Genomic DNA, 18,120 nt, shown 5'->3' with positions numbered 1-18,120 from the left:
TTGGTTGCTTTCTTGCTCATCTATATATACATATAGTGATAATATTTTCCTTTTATCTTAGTTTTGTGTGGATTACCTGTCTAGGATGCTTGTGCCAATGGCTAGAATGCTTCATAGTGTTGAATGTGTTCGATGGAGGCGATTCCATCAAGGAAGAAGCTGGGTGGAGTCACAAGGCATAGCCGATGGCGATTGGCCATACAGTTGGACAAGGTGCTCATCTGTATTTGAACATTTAGATGTTTGATAAAGAAAATTAGATGACATAAGTTATTTTTACACTTTTATATGTATTAATAAACATGTACGTACATTTGTATATGACAGTTTCTGAAGTGAGGGTAAAGTATATATATATATATATATATATATATATATATATATATATATATATATATATATAACTAATTTAGATTTAATGATGATTAACATTTTGGATTAAACTGAAACATTTTGAAAATTTAAATACTAAATTAATTGACATGTTTTAAAACTAAAGGACTAAAATGAGACTAGGCACAAATTACAAACTACTAATATGCAATTTACCCCTTTTTTTAACAGAGTGGTCAAATGTGATTGTGTGAATACCCTTTGGCCCGTATGAAGCATCTTTTCAGGCAGGCTGTCGACTGTTTAGAAGTCCAATTGTCCGCATTTTCATCTTTTCCCGTATGATTGGAAAAACATCTAACTGCCAAAAGATATCACTCCAAAAAAACACATGAAACCCAGCTATTTTCGGAAAATTTCAAATGAAAATTTTCAACTTTTTTCATGCATCTTCACATGTACATGCCAAACGGCACCTTCTAAGAAAACTGATGATCTTCCTGATTATTGCATCCATTTCAGGATTCAAAAGAGCTTGTAATCCCTGAAATTGGATAGAGGAGAAAATTGATGGAGACATAAAAAGAGCTTTTGTTTTTGCCTAACTTTTGATTTCGATATAAGAACGAACCGGCAATTTAAGAATGCCATCTTTGAAGAAACTTTTCGGCAGGGTAAAAGTTTTCTACAAGGAATTAATGAGAGAAAAAAAAAAAAAAAAAACTGGTCGGTTTCAGGTACATGTGATTCAATAAGTAAGCAAGAGGCAGGATGTTGAAGTTTCTATCGATTATCGAAGGTGAGGATCGAATTCAATGCGCTGGACCCACGAACTGCAGCGTGCATGGAGTTCCTGGCTCAATGCAATGTTCGGAAGGCCAAGGAGTCGAACCGGCCGGCCTGTCAGTTGGTAGTAAAGCGACGGACCGACGACCATCCACCGCAGATAACTGTAAAATTCGTGAATGGTACTGGAGAGGTTTTCAATGCCACGTCCACCTCGGGCCAGAGCATAAGGACGATGCATGATACTGGAGAAGGGGCAACTCCTCGAGACCGAACAAATGTTTTGCGAGGCTGGTGCGGCCTGGCCTGTCTTCGTCCCCGAAGAGGAGCTCCACTAGCGTGTCCCTGGCACCAAGGTACTTTGCTTTCTTTCTCTGATTCTTTATTTGAATTCTAATGGTTGTTGATTGCTGCCTTGTTTGAGGCATTTTGCCGAAAGAGTCTAGCTCTGTTGATTTTGGTTCTGTTGTTCGTTGGTTTATGTATCTCATCCTATTATTTCCTTTGCTTCAATAGTCAATGACTGACTGTTGAATTTTGTATGCATACCGCCCTGTTTTGTTTATTGTTTCCTTACCTAATCCTCATAGTGTTTATGGCCTAAAAGTTGGTCTTTTTGTGGCTTGATAAGGGAACATTTGTATGTTCATAGTTTATTTTCTGATCGAGGTTTTTCTTGGTTCGGTGAAGGTATTTATCTTTGCATGCTTATTGTTCAATCTGAATAACAAAGACCATATCCCAAATTCACTTTCTTGTCTATTTTACAAGTAACAGCCCTTCTTTATGGCTTTGATAGTTGATACTAACTAAAATGATGGCTAATCTAGATTTTAATTTTACTGAAATTACCCAAATGATCTGGCCGGTATTCTTCATTTTCCGTATGCATCTCACTGTGTATCAAAAAGACAAAAAGGTTCTTGGAGTTGCATATAGATTGATGCCTGTTGACTATGAACTAAAGTGTACACAAGAAATTACCTTCCTACATTATAGGGATTTATTGATGTGCTAGCATGCATGTTTGAGTGTCTGGGATCGCCATGCCTGACACTTCTACATCTACATTCAACATCAGTGCTGATTTTATATTGGCATAGCTATCTTGGAACCGAGTGTATTACTAATACCCAAATCATAGTACTCTGTCTTCTTAAAGCAGTAATTGTTTGAGAAGGTACTAATACAAGTACAAAATTACATATTGGAAGAGAGTGTCATTGTGAGGTTGAGAAAGGGTTTCATGAGGTCCATGCAGTCTTCCTAGAAGTTGGAATGCACCAGACAGTAGACCATCTTTTTGTAGATGCAGGAAGTTATTTTTATGCAAATGGCCCTTAGACTTATCCCTTACACAATGGAGCTAGTTAATGATCCCATCTAGTAGTGGAACTAGTTTTTTTTTAGTATAATAATAATTTCTCATCTAAAATGAGTAAATAATAAGGTACGTTAGTTGAAACTTGTAGGAATATTCTTAAAGTTAATTCATGAGAACCAGAAATAAGAACTAAAAGTATTTCTCCCCTTTTCTGTGTTAGATTCTACATGGAGGCTTTTGTGGACTTTGAGAGGGACAATTATGTCTTCTCTTTTCCTGTGGGATATATTAACCATAATTGTACTTCATATTTGGCCAAATGTTCATTTTAAATTGAAATTTCAACAAATTGATCAAATAAAGAAATTAAGAAAAAAACTTTGCATACACAATACAAAATTATAAAAAATAATAATCATACAAGAGAGTAGAAGAGGGGTTATCCATCAGTGAGAAATGTTGAAATAAGCCCAATGCTTAAGAAACTATGTTAGAACAAGTAATCATGGTACCCAAAAAAGGATATATTTTCTAGATCTGGTAAATTTCTCCTGCAAATCATTAGGAGTATGCATTTTGACTGTACCTCATGGAATATTACTGAAACAGGCAAAACCAAAGATGATTGTACCTCATGCATTTTTATTTATCCATTTCTTAATATCAAATTATATGCATCAACCAACAAAAAAAAAAAGGTATGAACAATTTGTTTTGCCTTTCTTGTTATGTTTTACAATTGTCATTAATTTTTATTTATTATTAACTTAATTAATGATGTCACCAGTCACTGATTCAACCCGAGTCTGAGCCGCAACCTGGAATGTAGTGTCTTTTACAGGCTAATGAAATAGTGTGCTTCTTAACATTTGTCTGGTTTTCACTGTCAAATTGAACAGAATCTGAGAATGAAGTGGCAAATTATTCAGTCAATAGGAATAAACATGGGTAATGGAATATACCTCAACTTTTGACTTGACTGAGCCTCACTCCAATCATTTAAGCCCAATTGCAGCTGTATTGACCTTTTTTTCTTTCATTTTCTCATTTTTATGTCCTCGGTTCTTTCTGCAATCTACACTTCTAAGGACACCCTTTTCGGTTTCCTAACTTTTCAGAATCCTCAACTTGCATAACTTGTTATTGATGCTGTTGGTCTTCTTCATTATATATGCATTACAGACATTTTGGTTGACTTCCCCTCATATTGGCACATATTGGAGGATTTCCAAAATCCCAAGGCTCCCATAAATGAACTGGTTTCTCATTTTATCTTTTCTAGTCTTGCACTCTTCCATTTTAACAGTCTCGCTTTAGATACTTACTTTAGTATGTTATCTTTGTTGGCATGTAATATGGGTGTGATCCTTTGTTGTTCCCATCCGTCTTTTTTCTTTTAACTATTTTTATGCTGATTTAAAAAGAGACATTTTTTATGTTTTCTTTTGAACGTAACTTGGATATAATCTGATCCTCCAAAGTAGTGAATTTGCTTTGTCTGTTTTTGCATCAATATCAAACCACGAGCTTGCATGTTGAAAAACCATGTATATTGATGTTGACATTCCTCCCTTTCAGCCAAGGAAAGCAGAAGAGAAAATCCAGTGACTTTGCCTTGAAAAATAGTTATCTGTTGGTTATTCATCTTCAACACTCATTGGATCAATGCTTTGTGCTAGAGTTTTCTGTTCTGGCGAAAGAAATAACATACGGTCAATATGTTTATGAGCTTGACTTCTATGTTTTTGATATTACAAACAAATTTTCATTCACAATGAGAGCAAATTGTACCATTTAACCATCTAATTTTGGGAAAGATAAATTGAATGAGTGGCTTTTTCTTTCATATTTTGATTCTCTGCTTCAAATACTGGAACAGTTCTCCTGTCACGAAGACAAACAATGGATAACATTGGGTAAAACAGGGTGCATGCTGACATCAGACCAAAAGCATTACATATGAATCTACCCATGAATAGAATGGTAGAACTCCAACAATTGACAATGCTGTTGATGCAGTACAGAGTACAGACTGCAGTCGCATCCCAAATGGGGATGGGGTACACAAGCATGAATCCATATGGAAGGTGGCACCTATGAATTGCAGCCTTGCTAGCTGCTTGGCATTAGCATTCTATTAGCCTGTTAAGCGGGGTCATTTAAGAGCTTTCCTGATCTACTTTGCAACTTGTTTTGGAGCCCAAAAGTGTTGGATTTTAGTCTCATAAGAGATTAAATCCAATGGGTCTGATTGGTCAATTACATGAGAAATTGCACTTGCACATTAGCTTTTCTCTTACAAAATCCAGTTTTGAACTTGTCCCACATTGAAAAATTATAAGCTTTGTTTTTAGAATTTTAATAGGAGTTACGCTCCTTAGAAATAGTAGAGGATAGTATGGGGGTTTGATACCATGCAATGAGGTGCACTTTGCTCGCACCCGTGTGGCTCGTGAAGGGCGGCTTTGGTTTTGGTGCGATGCTGACCGTTGAAATTGTGACTGTTCAAGGTGCCTTCTTTGAACCAGCACCTACCTTTTCTTTATACCTCTTCATAAACTATTTAAGGAGCATGAATCAGATTTCAAAAACACACATTTTCAAAATCCACTTTCTCTCTCTCTCAGTCCGATCTGTTACAGTCTCACAGAAGGTTTCTTTAGAAATTCTTCAACTTTATTGGTTGCAGATTCTCGCCCAAGTTTCTATTGTATCCTGAGAACGGATTTGCGTTAACCCAACAACAAACTCAATGAAACTGAGTGGGGACAAATAACGTTTTAAAGACAGTGTCTTCAGACGTGTCTCAGAGCTTCTCTTCCAAAGTTACAGACCCACAAGTTCATGCAATCATCCCTCAATAATCATGGGCGAGTAGGTGAAAAATAGTCGATTGTCTTTTTTATCAATTTTATCAGGTTAGAAATTCAGCATCGAAGAAATGCTAGCTTTTACACTTGTTACGACTCGCAAGTCACAACATTGTGCAAAATAGCTCAGTGGGACGTTGATTCAGATATCCAAATTAATACAGCACCCAATAATCTATCAGAAAAAAAAAGCACCTAGTATGTAAAGAACTCAAATCGAAAATTTGAAAGAAAAGTTGAACAAGAGGGACCCAGATGACTAATAAGCACTGGAAAGAAAAATTCAGGCATTGAAGAATGCAGATGCCTCGTGTATTGGATTTATTGATAACCATGGTGATTCAGTGAAGCAACATTGAAATAAGAGAAAATATATAAGATTTTATTTTTCATTGGTTGTGGCTTCATTTGGTTGTTCTCAAACAAAGGAATGTTTTCCAAGAAAGTACTATTTTATGGTGTTTGGTTGCATGTAAAACGGCTATGGAGAATAAGCATGTTCTAAATTTGAGTATTAATTGTGAGAAAATAATTTTCCTAATTTTTCATAATTCATTCTCTGAATAGTGTTGGTCCTCTTGATTAATATCTTGCAACCCTAATTTATATTTTTCCTATTGAGGATTTTTTTTTTTGGCAAATTTATTGAGGATTGTTTTTCTAGTCAAACATCGGGAAAATTAGGAATATAGTTTCTTTTCAAAAGACCATTTGTTTTAGGTGCAACCAAATGCAACCTAAAAAAGAGGTCAATTCAAATGTTACCAGGAAAACTAAGTAAACGCTAGACAAAGTTTATAAAGTATTCGTCGGATCAAATTTACTACGAGAACACGGTAAGAGAAGTCAATGTCTCAAATGAATTTGCTGTTTGCTCAAGAAAATGTCGTGATCAGTTAAGACAGAGAATGAACCAAGAAGGTATACGGATTATCATCAGAAAGAGATCGTAAGGACTGACTAAAACATTTGATTGACTTCTTTATATACTTGTCTAGTGTTTTCAAACAAACCAACTCATTAGTTATAGTGAAGTCAGAAAACAGTAGAAATTTGTTCGTTAGAAAGCTTGTTGATGCACACTCATTGTTATGATATTTTCACAACCGGACCGGCTGCCGGCTGGTAACAAAAGCCGGTTGATGCATTCATTGTCAACTGAACAGTTACATTTTGCTTTAAAACCTTTTCTTTTTGTCAAAAACCATTGATTTGATTGGTAAACCGTTGACTCAGACAGCCAAATCATCAAACCGTTGATCCAAAGGTCCCGAACAATGATTTTTAGTATCAAAACGGACCATCCATTCCAGACAGTCAGACCATTCAAGGCCTCACCAGACAATCAGACCATTCAACTCCCAAGGCCGGAAACAATCCCCCTTGTCCGCTACAGTTTTAAAAGCCTTCGCCCTGTATTAAAAGCTTAAAAGCATCCAGAAGGGTGCACTATAACCGAATATTCTTTTCTTCATTCACTTCTACATGCTTGTGAATATCTACAGAAAAGCAATATCGTGTTTTTTCTTGTACAAAGAAAAGCTATATCCATTGGCATCAAAGGAATCAGAAAGAGCTGGGCACCTGGGAAGCTATGGATTCATATCTTGAGGTTTCGGGGGCAGGAGGAGTCTTAGCTTAAAGCCGTTGACTGTAGGAGGTGTAGAAAGAAATGCAACATTGACAATAACAAAAACCCAAATGAGGTGTCAGTGACTTGTCACCGTTTCGGGCTGTCAACTCAGTCTGAAGACCCTATCGAGGATTTTGGTAACCTGTCATCTGTATCAGTCGCAACTTGACTGTGTATTTGCCTAGAGACTGATGGGCATGGTCCAATCATGTCCGGTTCGTAACCAACATATATTTTATCGTCATGGATGAATGCTTTCTCCATGCGAATCCAACAATATCATATACTGAAAGAAATCCACTCCAAATAACTTATAGACGAGACAGTCACAGCTACTGCTGTTTCGAATTTGTCTTGTTCAAGAATACAGTTCTGACATTTTATGAGTGAATCCAATTTGACAAAATTAAAATGGTTACAAACGTGACAATGGAATGGATCAATGTCTCAATTCAATTGTTCCAGATGATGAGAACGAGCCAACAGTAATTGAAGATGTCTGTGTTTGCGGAATGCACACTGAACCATGTAGCCATCCAGTACTTCTTGATAAATCAACCAGTTCTCATGATGACATGGACGCCGCTGTCAGTATCAACAATGTCACTAATCTCGCCTACTTTAAGAGCATATGTTGCTTCTTCAAAAGCCTTTTGCATCTGACCCTTGGAAAAAGGACCTGCAAGAATCATTGCGACAGATTTTGGATGAGGGCCAATTCACGCTAGTGTAATAGCATATACCTACGGTCCAGGCAGATAAAAAACCAAGAATGGCACAACTACACTGAGTGGGTTATTGATTTTAGCACCATCGGAGACAGTGATCTCCAAAGATTTGGCAAGATATCAAGCATTTGTCCCATTAAAGAGGTCAAGATTGGGTCTGTGTACCGTGTATATAGCTCCAAGTGCGACTTTGCATTTCAAGCATTTCAAACAAAGACAAATATATGATCCCAATGAAGGAGGAATACTAACAAACTAAAAAGTTGAGATATGTATGCGCAATACACAAAAAAGTAAAGGGATATTATCCCCTGGTGAATTAGTGACCATTTCTACATTTTTGACGCAACTCAACAAAGCCTTGTCCCAGCCACACTGGGTTAGCCTAAGCATTTCTACATTCTAAAGTCTAAACTCAAATAAGTAAATGGACAATTCCATACAACCAAGCATGTCAATATCGCTGTTTTTTAATGAAAATTAACATAACTTTATTAATAATGAGAAACAAAACCTGAACTGCTAAAATAGGCATCAGGGACAAACAGAAAAAAGCTGATCATACAGAAACACAGCCTAGCAAAAGCAACCCTGTTACAATAAGGCCCCTGGACCTAGAATCCCCCAATCATACCTTTGTCTGAAACACCTGCTCTGGCCAAGCTGTCAGAGTGTCAGCTAGGGAATTGGCACATTTGGGAATCCACCCGAACGAGCAGTTCCCAGAAAGAAGGCATCCCAAACCAAAGATCTGTTAGCACATCCCTCCAATTCTGTGTAGTTTAACAGTTTATGGCCTTGAACTAGAGCCTTCAGTTCTGCTGTTAGAGCGTTGCAAAAACAAATCCCACCTGAAAAGTTTAGGGCTATGTTCCCACCTTGGTCTCTTACCACTCCTCCCACACCTGATTCACCTGGGTTACCCAGAGAACATCCATCAAAATTTAATTCAAGACTACCAGCTTCAGGAGGGTGCCAAGTGATTACTCTCTGTGGCCTATCAGCAACAAAATTAGCTATTACATGCCATCATCCTCTAAGAATGTTGTCCATGCATATGCCGTGAAATTCATCAGATATCATTACCAAATGAGCAACCTTAACCTCAATTAACTCAATGAGGATTTCTGCTTTTAGTTCTTTGTTGTCAAATAGTCTAGCATTTCTCTCCTCCAAAAGCCCATCAAAAATCTGTTTGGTGAAAAAGCACAAAAAGGGCTCTTGCATTAAAAAAGCATGTTTCAAAAAGTGGCTTTTTCAAAAGCCCGTTCAGGCCAACAAGCACTCCCAAATGCAGCCTAGATCAGTAAGACTCTATTCTATATATCACAACAATACCCAAAAAATTAAGCTTTTTCCTTTAATATCACTGTGTCAACTTGGGTTCAGATGAAATTCTAGAAAACAAGACATCCTCATCATATGGAGTCCATGCAATTCAAATAAATGGAAAGAAAGAGGAAAAGGTGCCAACAAAAAAGGCGCAAGGCAGTAAACTGGGGTTGCCAATGGCTCAACAGAGTAACTCTGCATCTCAATCTATAGGTCAAGTCAATCCAGCTTTCAGAACTTGGATTCAATGAAAATTTCTTTTGTTCTTTTCTTTGGTAGAAAATATATTTCTGTATGGCACAGATAGCCAATTCAGAGAGTTCTTTACAATTAACTTCTTACCAAGGAATGACTACAAAAATTTCCAACTTAATTGACCTAAAACAAGGTTTTTTACCAAAACAGATTCACCTGATTAGACATAAAAATAAAAAATCCCCAACTAGTGATGTTCATGATTGTATTCTGTAACACAGATCCCCAATACCAATGAACCAGAGGGAATTTTAAGTATGAACCAAGGTTTTAAAAATCAATCCAGAAACGGAACCGCTTTGACCACTGGTTTCCGGGTCAGCGAGGGTCGAACGGTTCAGGCAGTTTAATCTATTTGCCCTATTAGGGTATAAAAAAGATGATATGTATGTATGGGACAGGAAAGAAGTGGGAGTTGCTGTCAGCTGGGACAGGAAAGAAAAGAAAGAAGAAAGGAAGGAAGAAAAAGGAGGAGGAGGAAGAGATACTCACCGATGATGTTCACCGGCGGCGGCAGCAGCAGTGGTGGGCTGGTGGCGACAGAAAGCAGCGGCAAATTTTTCCCGACCATTTCTGCTCTCCCTCTCTCTCTCATCTTAGTGATATCATCTTAGTCCCTCCCCCATCTTTACATCACTTTTTTTCTCTGCTAATGATCTTTGAAATAAAAAAATAAATATTTTAGTACACCATGAACTGCTGACCAGGTCGAACGGTTTAGCGGTTCAACCACCTGGGTCAGGGGTTCTCTGACCATTTCAATGGTTTTTAGCAAAATAATGGTTCAAGGCCAAACGGAACTGGTGACCTGACCTATTCCCAGCCAAACGGTTCGATCATCCGGTCCGGTCCGGTTTTCAAAACTATGGTATGAACTCTCACCCTTTACTTACTAAAACAAGGTTTGTTCAAAAGTAGACACAGTTCACAAGAAATAGTCATATAAGCATTTTGTCAAAGCAACAGCAGAAGTAGCACTCAGAACATTACCAATTACCAAAATGTACACCCAAATGACAGAAAATATATCTAAGTCTGTAACACCATATCCTCACATGCCTAGTTCAAATGAAGGAAAACTACATAAAATGCAGTCAACAAAAGGCTTAATTGAACCTAATTTTATGATACATTAGGAGGAGAGATGTACTCAACACATGAGGGCACTGACTGCAGTTCAACACAATCAGATGGAAAGGAGACTGACAAGAAATATTTTTATCAGAATGTATTAGGAATGTCATATGTTGGAGGGACAACAAATATGAACAATGATCACTTCAGAAAATATTGCCAGCAAAATCTGAGCCACCATTATCCAAAAAATACTTGCTTTATGTAGTAAATAGCAGCTTTATGTAGTACAGATGGATGTCAATCATTAGATTTAAAACTCAAGTACTGAACGTGGCATGACATTTTGAGAAAGAGCACAATTAAATAGCTAATTCCAACTGAAATGAAATAATAAAATTCCATGGGAAAGAAGAATGATAGAGTGCAAGTTCAACCACTGGTAGACAAATTCATTTCTATGAAAGATATCATCATCATCCCAACTATATGGGGTCAGCTACATAGATCCTGTTTTGCCAATCCATTCTATTTAAGGTCATATCCACTTTTAAATTATTAGTACTTAAATCCTTTGTTACTGCTTCTACCCATGTCCTTTTTGGTATACCCCAAGCTCTTCTTGCCCCTTCCACTTGTAACAAATCGCTTCTTCTAACCGGAGTTGTTGGTGGCCTTCTATGCGCATGACCAAACCATCTTAGTCTATTCTCTCTCATCTTACTTGATCACTATCGGAGCTACTCCTAGGTTTCTATGGATGGCCTTCATTCCTGATCCTATCCTACCCTTCTAGTTTTCCACTCATCCATCTTATCATTCGCATTTCTGCCACACTCATTTCTGAACATGTTGTTTCTTGACCCCCTAACACTCCTCCATACAATATTACTGGCCTTACAACTGTTCTATAGAATTTTCCCTTTAATCCAAGTGGTATTCTCCTATGACACAGAAGTCAAGATGCACCCCTCCATTTTTCCCAACCTGCTCTAATTCCATGAAAGATATGAAAATTCTAATTTTCATACAATTAAAACCATCCTTTAGATGCATAAGCAATAAATTAGAAACATTTTGTCACTAGAGAAGAACCTACATGAATTTCTCCATACAATTAAAACCCTCCTTTATACGTTTCACATTTAAGAAAACCGACCTCCTACGACTACACTCCGAACAAAACAACCACTTAAATCGCCTTCAATGAACAACACAGAGAAAAGAATACATTCCAATCAACAATTACCAAACCCTCGATTTCCATTTCAAAGTATAAACAGATTAATCTTCAACAAGCATGAGTCACTCAGAAGATAGGAAAAGGAAACATCTGACCATCAAAGCATCAATCAAAAACCCCACCTCTCTAATCAAACAGTTAAATTCAGCTACGGTGATCATTCCAGAAGCAAGAATAAAAACAGAAAATAAATATGCGAGCTTCACCACTCCAGAGGGAAGAAAAAGTAATCAAGCAAAGTCCAAGCCACTTAGAAGAAACCCTAACTCATGATCCAAAAATCAGAGTAAGAATGAAAAGGAAAAGAAAAAGACCTAGATCGCCGCCGCGTTTGGCAGAGCTGCAATCCGAATAACGAGAAGCGACGTCCTCGAACTTGGCTTTGCCGGTGATGATGTCCTCCCTGAGGGATTTAAGCTGAGAGACAGCACTATCTCTTGTGGTTTTCCTGATAACGTCGCCTTCTGGATCCTTCCATGAAGCCTTCCTTCTGGAGCCTTGGTGCTTAATGAGGATGTGTGAGGCCCTCACCTGATTTGAAGCCATTTTGGTTTTCTTCCTGTTTTTCTGGCTTGGATCCGACGATAAGACCGGAGTTATCTTCCTCTTACGGTGAGGATTGATCTCCTCCTCTTCCTATATTTGTTTTCTTCCCCTTTCCTCAAATCAAATGGCACCGACGGGACGGGAAGCTCTACTTTGAATTGAAGCGATGCGGGCGGCGCAAGAGAAGACGTCTGGTTCGCGCTGATCTTCACATCAGTTGAGCTGTGCAGCACCAATCCATATGTCAACAGGTGGCCATGTCATTAAGGGCTGCAAACGGATCGGGTCGATCCGATCAGATAATATAAAATCATAAACCCCCCATCTAAAAATCCCATTGAATCTCATAAACATTTTTCGAATCCGAATCCGTTAAGGATGTCGGATATCTGAATCTGATTTATTTTCATTTAATTTTCCATTTTTAATAAATTATAAAAAATATAAGAGAAAACTCCCTTTAGTACCCAAATTTGGTCTAGTATCACTTTCGTCTTCGAACTTTAAAACGTGATAATCACTACCTGTCGTTAATTAGCTGTTAATCAGCCCTTAAATGATATTTTAAAAAGATATAAATATTCTTAAGTGTCATCTAATTTTTTTTGTCAACTATTTAAATATTGACAAAAATAAATTAATAGTGTCAAATCTTTATCTTTTCTATTTAATAAAGTTGGAGTCAAACAGAATACCCACTCGAACGTAACCCGAACTTTCTTGAATGGAAGAAGCAAGGATTTGGGATTGTTAATTTTTTTATCAACTTTAGATGGTTGATAAAGAAGATTAAATAACATTCAAAGAGTATTTGTGTCATTTTCAAATGTCACTTAATGACAAGTACTAGATTGTCATGTTTTAAAAGTCTAGGTGTTGAATTGTTGTATTTTAAAGTTTGGGGACTAAAGTGGCACTAGACACAAAATACAAGGTACTAATCGAGAATTTACCAATTTATATAAATAAAAATAAAAAAAAATAATATATATTTATGTGTGTATGTGTGTGATAAAATCAAATTCTTTGAAATCGAATAAGGGGTGATCCAAATTCAATCCAATCTAATTTGAAAATTCGAGTGGTATTTCAATCCAACAAAATAAGACAAGATTTCAGATCAAACCAAATCATGATTTAATCCATTTGTACCCTTAGTTACAATACAAGCAACACTCATGATGTTTTCATGGAGTTGGGATCTCCTGTCCCTGTCCAATTATGTTGGTAGGGTGTTTGGAGTGTATTTGTTGGCAGGCAAGAGATCCCAACTAATTTTCATGATGATACCATCTATTGGACTAGGATCATGGATGGGCTTTTGTTGTGAATGCTGTTTTGTAAATTTATATGAGCTGATCATGGGTGAAGTGGGCTGATTTAAATACATTATGTTTAATATAAATAAAATCGGGCTTGATTATGCTATCGAAAAGACATGATATCTGAAAAAACTTGTGACCAACCAGGTGATATTTATCAAAATTAAGAGGTGGGCTTTGATTGGTCAAAGTTCTTTCGTTACTATGTCTTTTTGGCATCATTGATTTTTCTTATAAAATAAATTATATTATATGATAAAAAAGTATATGTATAAAATATATATGTTAATTTATATTTATATTATAAATATAAATATGTGTGATGCCATTTTATACACTACTATAAAAAGTACCAGTAGAGTGTTAAGTTTTTAGAAATTTTCTTAACTAAATACCCTTATTTTTAAAATGTAGCCCTTACATAAAATGTAATTTTAGTACTATTGTTAAATTTATTCAATTTCCTTTCATTAAGTCACACATTCAAGATATTAACTCTCATTCTCCCTTATTGAATCCTATATTTAAGACACTTATGTCTCTTACCACTAAATCTCATTAATTAAATCTATACATAATAATTTTAATGGTATGAAAATTTATATTATTAAAATGAATCCATAAACAAAATAGGTGGTGTAAGAAGTTCAACAATTTTTGGTCAAATGGACCAACCCATGACACCAAAATTAAACAATAAAAACTTAAAAAATAGATAAAATACAAAACATAGAAAATAAGGAAACTTTGTTAAAAAATAGTACATCTTTAATGTTATATATTGGTCATATCAAAACAAAAATAAGTATGTGAAAAATATAGATGAGTTAGATCACACATTGGTGATAAGTTAATCCATGATGTCATAATTAAATAAAAATACAAAAATAGATAGAATATAAAAAATTAAAATATATATTATAAAAATTAGAAAACACTAATATTATATATTCATTATATTGAAGAAAAAGTAAGCATGATGAGCAAGAATTATATTTATTAATGATGGAAATCACAAAATTTAAAATTAACAAGGAAGCAAACTTGTTTCCTCATTCAAGAGGTGGGTCATTGGTTCAACTATCTCAATCAAATAGGTCAACCAATCCATGATGTCATTATGAAATATCAATGTTTCTAAAATAAATGTAAACACAAGAAATTATACAATTTTGGGTGTGTCTCTAATATCATATATCCATTGTAATAAGCATATTAATTATCAAAGCATAATATAAAAATTGAAATTGAATAGCAAATAAACCACCCTTCTATTGAACATCCAATAGAAGGGTGGTAAGGGATTATTGAACATCCAAGCCACACGGGCCAACCTATGATGTTATAATTAAATATAAAGTACAAAAAATATAAAAAACTGTCTAAAAAAGTTTGGGCATGATGTTATTATTATTAAATTGGCATGTGCAACACATGTGCACATTTACTAGTTCATGATAAAAAAGAGATTGTGGAGAATCTAAACCAAAGAATTAAAATAAAATGGGCAAAATGTAGGGGGACATCTAAAATTTTATGTGATAGATGAATACAATTTTGCTAAAAAGGAAAATTCTATAAAACATTTGTAAGACCATCTATGTTGCATGGATTTTTTTTTCCTTTTTTGTATAAAAAAAGATTTCATTCCAAAAGGTTGTGTTTAAATGATGTAAATATTTATCAATGTAAAAGTACATTGATAGAGTTCAACACTGATTGGTTTAAAATTGTTAATCGTTGTATAGGGAAAAGTGTGATTATCAATGTAAGCATAGATTTTCACATAAAACTACACTCTATCCAAATGTGAGCAAATACGGACTGGAGTGTTTAATTACCTCAGTCTATATTTACATTGCAAACAAACACACCCTAAGGAGGATACATTGACGGATAATTTTGGATAACAAGAGAAAAATAATCCGGATCAATGAGTGAAGGCGTGTTGAACAACTTTCATAACGTTTGAACCCACCTTAAAAGCTTTGATAAAAGAGGGATAGGTAGTTGGCGTGACATATTAATAGAAGTGAGCACTATTTGGCTAAAACCGAAAAACTGAATCAAAATTTTCGATTTTGATTTTTTTGGTTCGTTTTTTTTTAGTTTTTTGTTAAATTAGTTTTCGGTTTCAATTTTTAGAATTATAATTTCGATTAACTAAATTAGTCAAACTTTTTATTATTATATATGATATATAATATATTATATATTTATATATTAATATATAATATACTGAAAATTGATTTCATAATATATATAATAGAGTATATATTATTCAAATTTAGTTTTAACTGAAAAGTTCGGTTTTTAAAATTTCGATTTATTCAATTCGGTTTTTAACCGAATGCTCACCCCTACATATTAACATGATCCCAAGTTCTTGGATTGCTTGCTAAAGAAGTAAATACCTTTATAACGTAAAGAGTGACTTCTCAATCAATCTCTTCTTCAGTGTGGACCCAAGAATCATCCTCCCTTTGAAGGAGAGAGAGATTCTATTAAAGTGTTATGGTTTAGCTAATTGACTAAATGTACCCCTAATCCCCTATTATTTGAAAATTGATTGACGCTTCTAACAATTGATTAATCCTTCTTTGTCATTAACGTGTGTCAATGGAGATGTGAAAATACTATTTTACCCTCTACTATAGGTTACTCGGATCTCTCCCTCCTCTCATTTTCTTCGTCAGAACTACTAGAACCACAGGAACTGCCAGAACGGCGGATGATGACCGGATCTCAGATTCGAGTATCTCTCATATCTCAGATATGGGTTCCTTGAGAGATAGTCAGATATGGGTTCCTTACTAGAATATCTCCCTATCATTATCCTCTTTCTTCTGATTTTTCAAAATGGAATCGGGTAAAATTGTCACATCTATGATCTGCAGCGACCATGGAATCGGGGTATGGCAACAGTTGATGCTGCAATAACCCTTTTCGTCGATGTCTCTGCCTGAACAAGTCGAGATGCAACCTACTGTGTTGTTGTCTTGATGGTTATGGACGAAAGCACGGTTGTTGCACCCGGCTGCCATGAAGACATTGCCACTTTGTAAGAATAAAAATGGGCTTCCTTCTAAACTGATGCGTCCATGGACTTCTGTCTCGTTGGGGCTCGAGAATGTTGGGACGTTGATACGCAGTTCTCCATTCATCGATATGTTCAGAGCTTCGAAGCGACCAGTGCTTAAGCTTAGGAAGGGTTTGGGGTGGGTAGAAGATCGATTGCAAGTTATCGAAAACTGTTTGCTTTTGGAGCATGGGTTTCCAATGCCGAAGGGGAAGGGAATACTGACATCCCCACATTTGTCTTGGTACCTAGGCTTCGCCAAGGATGTTACTTCTACAGCCGGTGCTTCTTTAAGCCATAATAGTATCACTAATGAAGATAAGAAGAACCAAAGCATGAGGCGCAGATTGGGCTCGGTGAGGGTTGGTCAATCCTAAGCGAGAACCATGCCTTAAGGACCTTACTCAGATCTGGGTTCCTTAAGGACCAAACCAGTTCGGTTTACTGTTGAAAGGAAGAAGACAGTAAAGGTAAATAAGATTTATATATATATATATTTGTGTGTGTGTCACGTGTATACAAATTTAACGAATGCAAACCGTAAGGGTAGAGCTAGTCAATTATCAGAAATAGTAATGATAGCATCAGTCAATTTTCAAACAGCAGGATACACTTAGTCAATTAACTAAACCATAAGGGTAGTTTAAAAAATGTACCCTTTTTAAAATTAATTGTGGCATCTAATTTAATGAGTGGATTTGTGAGAAAAATCCAAAACAACTCCGGAACACATTGGCGATCAACATTAGCATGTCTCATTCCAGACTGGTCTCTCTTCTCCTTCTGTTCTGTACACATGAAGCTTGAGCTTCTTTTCTGTTATATTACCAACATTTGTACATGCCTGCCTCATCAACAACCCATTTGTAAGCTGCTATAAGATAGTTATCATTTGTTTCATTTCTTTTCAATGTTTTTCGTTTTCACGATGTTTTTAGTTTTTAACATCCTTGCGTATTCTGAACTAAGATTAAGAATCTTTCTACCATAATCTTTCATTCATGGTTATTGTTTATTTGTTTATAGGGTTCTAATGTTACTATATATCTTTTGTGATTAGTAAGTTCATTTGATCTGTTTAGGAGTAAAAAAAAGAAAAGAAGTTCACTGTCTCTGTTTTTAGTGAGTTAATGGTTTACATTGTTATGTTCTCTGGTTGTGAGTGCACAAAATAGTTTATTTTCATTTTAATTTTATGTAGACTTAATGAGGAAAGAGAAGAAATATATCTATACTACTTTAAAAAGCACGAATAGCCTTAGTAATATTTCTGAAATTTTTTCACGACAAAATTTACCTTTTCATATTTAAATTTATTGATAAAAATGAGGGCAAAAGGGTAATCAATTATTAATATTAAAACCAGTAGAAAATATACAATTATAAGATATTCAATGCATTCAATTTATTCTCATTAAATCCAACACTTAAGGTATTAATTTGCATTCACCTTCATTGAATCATATATTTAAGGCATTTTTATTTCTTCTCATCATTAAATTCTATTAGTTAAATCTATACATAATAAATTAATAATTCCAATAACATAAAAACATATTTTTAAAATCTACCCAAATAAATAGTGTTTTCATCTA

At 35.4% G+C, this 18,120-nt stretch overlaps 1 protein-coding gene and 1 long non-coding RNA gene across 2 annotated transcripts; one reads left to right on the top strand and one right to left on the bottom strand.

Annotated features, from left to right (window-relative positions):
• The first annotated feature begins 529 nt into the window (after nt 1-529).
• LOC104607480 (uncharacterized) lies at nt 530-4,289 on the top strand. The gene is made up of 2 exons (XR_016075889.1): nt 530-1,475; nt 4,022-4,289. It is a non-coding gene; the product is annotated as an uncharacterized LOC104607480 (long non-coding RNA).
• A 2,941-nt stretch (nt 4,290-7,230) lies between these two features.
• On the bottom strand, nt 7,231-12,352 carry LOC104607479 (peptidyl-prolyl cis-trans isomerase Pin1). The gene is made up of 2 exons (XM_010273116.2): nt 11,893-12,352; nt 7,231-7,625 (listed from the first exon to the last, which is right to left on the bottom strand). The coding sequence occupies exons 1-2, from the start codon at nt 12,122-12,124 to the stop codon at nt 7,501-7,503; spliced, it is 357 nt and encodes a 118-aa protein (XP_010271418.1). The 5' UTR covers nt 12,125-12,352; the 3' UTR covers nt 7,231-7,500.
• Between the last annotated feature and the right edge of the window lie 5,768 nt (nt 12,353-18,120).

The sequence above is a fragment of the Nelumbo nucifera genome, chromosome 5 (assembly GCF_055504915.1).
Source record: "Nelumbo nucifera cultivar China Antique chromosome 5, China Antique-T2T, whole genome shotgun sequence".
In the NCBI taxonomy this organism is placed as follows: domain Eukaryota; kingdom Viridiplantae; phylum Streptophyta; class Magnoliopsida; order Proteales; family Nelumbonaceae; genus Nelumbo; species Nelumbo nucifera.
The sequence above is the reverse complement of the archived record's forward strand: the minus strand, read 5'-3'. Positions and strand labels throughout refer to the sequence as shown.

What these genes read in the sequence shown, in the direction of transcription:
- LOC104607479 (XM_010273116.2), bottom strand. Translation starts at nt 12,124, where the DNA reads ATGGCTTCAAATCAGGTGAGGGCCTCACACATCCTCATTAAGCACCAA. An exon ending in CAAACGCGGCGGCGATCTAG is followed by an intron (nt 7,626 to 11,892) that starts GTCTTTTTCTTT and finishes TGATTCTTGCAG; the next exon opens with GTCCTTTTTCCAAGGGTCAG.